The 4,622-nt window shown below is 33.6% G+C and overlaps 1 protein-coding gene across 1 annotated transcript; it reads left to right on the top strand.

Moving 5' to 3' along the window:
- Positions 1-3,583: 3,583 nt before the first annotated feature.
- On the top strand, positions 3,584-4,105 carry LOC131043345 (uncharacterized). The gene has a single exon (XM_057976544.2). It carries the CDS (start codon positions 3,584-3,586, stop codon positions 4,103-4,105), a length of 522 nt encoding a protein of 173 aa, XP_057832527.2.
- Positions 4,106-4,622: the final 517 nt, after the last annotated feature.

Genomic DNA, 4,622 nt, shown 5'->3' with positions numbered 1-4,622 from the left:
TGATCTTGTATGAGATTTGGTCTTTGATTGTCAATTATTTTCTGGTATCTAATCGTCAAATCACCTAATTGTTTTAGCATTCCTCAAAGTTTCTCACTCTTCATATCATGCATTTGTTTTTCAAAAGGAGTCATTGATTCATTTTCTTGGATTTTCAGGTCATATATTTTTTTCTTTATATCTTGAAGCATTTGAGCATAGGCAGCCATGGGAATTGGAGCTAAGGTATCTAGGAGATTCTTACTTTTGTCAAAAAAATTAGAAGAGCTTTTGGTTTGAACAAGCATTTTTAACCGACAGGACCGAGAGCGAGATGTGTTGCAGAAGTCAAGATCAAATTGTAGCTAGTATTTCGTATAACGTAGTAATTAAGAGAAGTAACTGAAGATCTGGTCTGGTTTCAAGAATGATCTATCCTATGTAAGACGTTACCCAAGTTGACTTAGGTTTGATAAAATGTTCGTTTGAACTAGCTTAAAGATGATCAACAAAATCGTGCAATGCAACGACAAAGGTACACTATCAAGGTTGTTTATGCTCAAGAGGATGATAACCAGTTTTAGGCTTGTTGTAGACTGATCTGGGAAACTTTGACTATTTTGACTGACAAGATCAGGAATTCATATGACAGAGGATTGGACAGAGACGAGATTCTGACAGACAGAGTTTCAATGACTGACGACTACTAGTTTTTGATAAGGATTGATGTTTCAATGACTAACAAAGACCAATTTGGACACAGACAGAGTTTATCACTAATTTTGTTTGTTGTTTTCTCCAGTTTTTGTATTCCAATTTTAGTTTTTTTTTAGGGATGAAAACATAGAAAACATGCAAGATATATAACAATTCAATCACAACATGCTAACCCTATGGAAGTTGGCTTAGAGAATAAAACCTTTGCTTGCTGACTTAGGTACACACCCAATAGCTAATCAGAATATGGCCACTGAGTCTCATGCAATGGATTCTCAATGCCGTATTAGCTGACTCCAAACGCTAATGGGGGCACGATATGGCAAGTGTCTTGGGAGAGTTACTATCTCTCTTGCACAAAGATTATCAACCTTTCGGAGGTGAATCGGGTAGCTTCTATCTTATGGTTCTTAGTCAGGAATTCCATTTGAAATTACCCCTTGAAGTCACGCAAGCATGATTGAGGCCTATAGCCCAACAAGGTACCAAAACAAGATGTAGTCACGTAAACGTGATTGAGACCGCGAGGCCCTACAAAATGCTCGATATGAGAGATCTCAAAGAGAAAACTCAAATAATCCCATCCTCTGAGACTTTAATCACTAGAGGCCTATTTATTATAGTGAGTTGGAATGCTCAGGTCTAGCTATACTCACTTGGGTCATTCTCACAGGGTGATTACTTTTTCCCACTATGACAGGCCCGCTAAAGGTACACAAATTTCAAAACTTAGAAAAAAACTTCAAGGGTCTAGATTTCTGATTGTCTATAAAAGACAAGAGAATACTCTCCTACCTCTTAGAATTTTTTGAAAACATGAAAGATAGATTTGTTCTTTAACTAGATAGCAATTTAAGTACCTAAGAAAATACTAAATGAATACACAATGTTTAGTCGATTCTCCTTAGGCAACTTGCAAAACCAATACGTCAGTAGTCATTTCCTTCTTGATTCTTTGGCAAGCGTATGTTTGATTGATAGATTCTTTGACAAGCGTCCTGCAAACATTAAAAGCCCAAAATTAGTTTCCAAAATAAAATTAAAAAATTATCAAAAGAAAATTCTATCATGTAAACTGTAAATTAAACTAATCTAACAAGAATTTCCATTTTATGACTATCCTAGTTATGACAATTTTTGATAGTATTGCACTCTGTCATTTATAACTTTTGAACCAGACATAATTTGGACAATCGCTTTGATGAAAATTTGGAAACCTTGGTTTTACAAAATATATTATAATTTGGGTTAGATCCAACGGTTCAATAAAAAGTTATACCCTCCGAACCGAGACCATTTTTGACTATCACAGAAGAATAGGTAAAATGACAGTCCTGCACTCTATCAATCATAACTTTCAAACCCAAACTATTATGGAAAATCCGTTTGGTGAAACTGTAGAAAAATTCATTTTCAACAACATATCAAAAATTAGTTGAGATCCAACAGTTCAATAAAAAATTATGCTCTTCCAACCGAGACCATTTTTGACTGTCATAGAAGAATAATAAAAAAGAAAGATTTTTATTTGCAAATTTAACACATGTTTATTAGTTATAAAAATCAAACATTAAATTTGTTCAAGAAACATTAGAAATCTTGTAGTTGTGGGTTTGAGCCCCACGGTGGGCGCCAGAGATGTGTGTGTGAAAATTGGACCTGTATCTGTAAGCACAACACTTCAATCAAGTCATTACATGCTTGGTTAGTCAGATATAATCAATTAATAATAAACCATAACAAATCGACCCATTGCCTTTTAAAAGATGTGAGTATAAGATTGCTCTCAGATTATTTAGCAATACCAGTGACTAGACAACATCAAGATGAAGGATTTAATCTATATGAGCATGATGAATGCTAGATGGATGCAATATTAATCTAACAAGATCTTTGTAATATTAAGCTAAATGATTTAATCAATATGAAACAATTAATATGCAATGAGCCTAGAGCAAAAATAGTATAATAACAATATATTCTCCAGCCTCTCTTTGAATGAGAGATGAGCCTGAATTTATAGAAATTTCAGAAAGAAACCAATGCATAAGATCAAATGATGATGAGCGGTCAAGATTTTCCAAGAGGAAGCACAATCCAGGTGAATTGATGTGATTGGATGTTTTTCTCAATTTTAAAGGAAATTGAACTAAAATTAAGATTAAATCAAGAAAAAAACTGATTTAAAGGAAATTGAACTAAAATTAAGATAAAATCAAGAAAAAAGTGATTTATTATCTATTTCATTCAATTTTAATATTTAATTGTTTTAATTGCTTTCTTTGAGATTATCCATCAATTTTAAATTTGTTTTTTTCAAGATTGTTTCCAATTGATTTCTTTTCTCAATTAATTCCTTTCTTGGTCAATCAATTCCTTTTTTGATTTATTTCCATTTTTGAAGATTTGTGCTCAATTGATTTATTTAATTGAATTAATTCCTCTTTCTTGATTTGTTTCCTTTTTTGAAGATTTATGGCAATTTGATTTATTTAATTAAATATGCTAGGATATTTAATTAAAATAAATAAGCTAATTGTTTAAAATGATTTACTTGGAATGATTTAATCAATTAAATAAATATTTAATTAATATTGAGTGATTGATTTTGCCATGTGACATTTGATGATTAAAGAATTAATTGTGTGGTCAAGATTTATTTAATTGCCTTTGGTTAGGACCTTGGTGGCGTTGTCAAGATTAGGGGCCCATGGTTTAGATGACCATTTTTAGGGTATTACATGTTGCAGATAATGCAACATATTTCTCCTTTGAAGAACTAACTATGTTTTTCTATGAACATCATATTACTCTTTCACATTCCTCTGATTACTTTCCACAGGGTAATGGATTGGCAGAATCAAGCAACAAGATCCTGATAGCTATTATGAAGAAGCTGGTTGATGAAAATGCTCGAAATTGGCATAAGAAGGTGTATGAAGCCTTATGGGCAGACATAATTATGCCTAAAAGAGCCATTAGAATGGCACCGTTTGAGCTTGTGTATGGGATCGGTGCAAAAATTTCTTTACCCTTGGAATTATCGGCAGCCAAACTTCAAACAGTAATCGAAGATGCCTTTTTCCAGAATGCTCTAGAGAAGAGGGTTATGTCTTTGATGAAGTTGGAGGAAGAAAGAGAGATGTTAGTGGATAGGATTATGGAGCATCAGAATAGAGTGAAGATGATCTTTGACATGACAGCTCAGCCAAGAGGTTTCCTTAAAGGTGATGAGGTACTGTTATGGGATAAAAGGAAGGAACCAAAGGGTGCCCACGGTAAATTTGACTCATTGTGGAAAGGCCCCTTCAAGATCTATGAAGTGGTGGGACAAAATGCTTTTAGACTCAACTATTTTGATGGAACAGTTATGCCCTACACCTACAATGGGCAAGATCTCAAGCTCTAGAAACTGTGAAACCTGTGATTAAGAATTCCTGTAAATAGTAGTTTACATGTTTTGTTTTGTGTCTGTTTAGGTGTGAGTCTTCTTTTGTTCCCCTATCTATTTTTGGCTATGTGAAACCAAAGATTTAGAGTTCTTTGCATTTTCCTTCACAAAATACAATCCCCAGTCAGAGTCAATATTACTGCATCATTTATCCTTCATAACAGGAGTAAATCAGCCTATAAAATTTTATTCAAAGTCCTTGTCTTTCTTGGAATTCCTTGATTCAAATCCTTAATCCATTTGTAGATTGTCTTTAAATATGAAATGCCAATTTTAAATGATCGGTTGAACCCCGTGAACTCATTGAACCATTTTGAACTAGATTGATAAGGTTCATTTAGGTTCCGCAGGTTCTTAGGTGTCTAGGAGGTTTTCATGCTAACATTCACTCAAAGTATTTTGCAGTGGTTCTTTTATTGGTCATGTCCGGTGATGTGTTATATCATCTCTCTCCAACCTCCAAACTCTTTGAACC

The sequence above is a fragment of the Cryptomeria japonica genome, chromosome 10 (genome assembly GCF_030272615.1).
Source record: "Cryptomeria japonica chromosome 10, Sugi_1.0, whole genome shotgun sequence".
NCBI classification, from domain to species: Eukaryota; Viridiplantae; Streptophyta; class Pinopsida; order Cupressales; family Cupressaceae; genus Cryptomeria; species Cryptomeria japonica.
The sequence above is the reverse complement of the archived record's forward strand: the minus strand, read 5'-3'. Positions and strand labels throughout refer to the sequence as shown.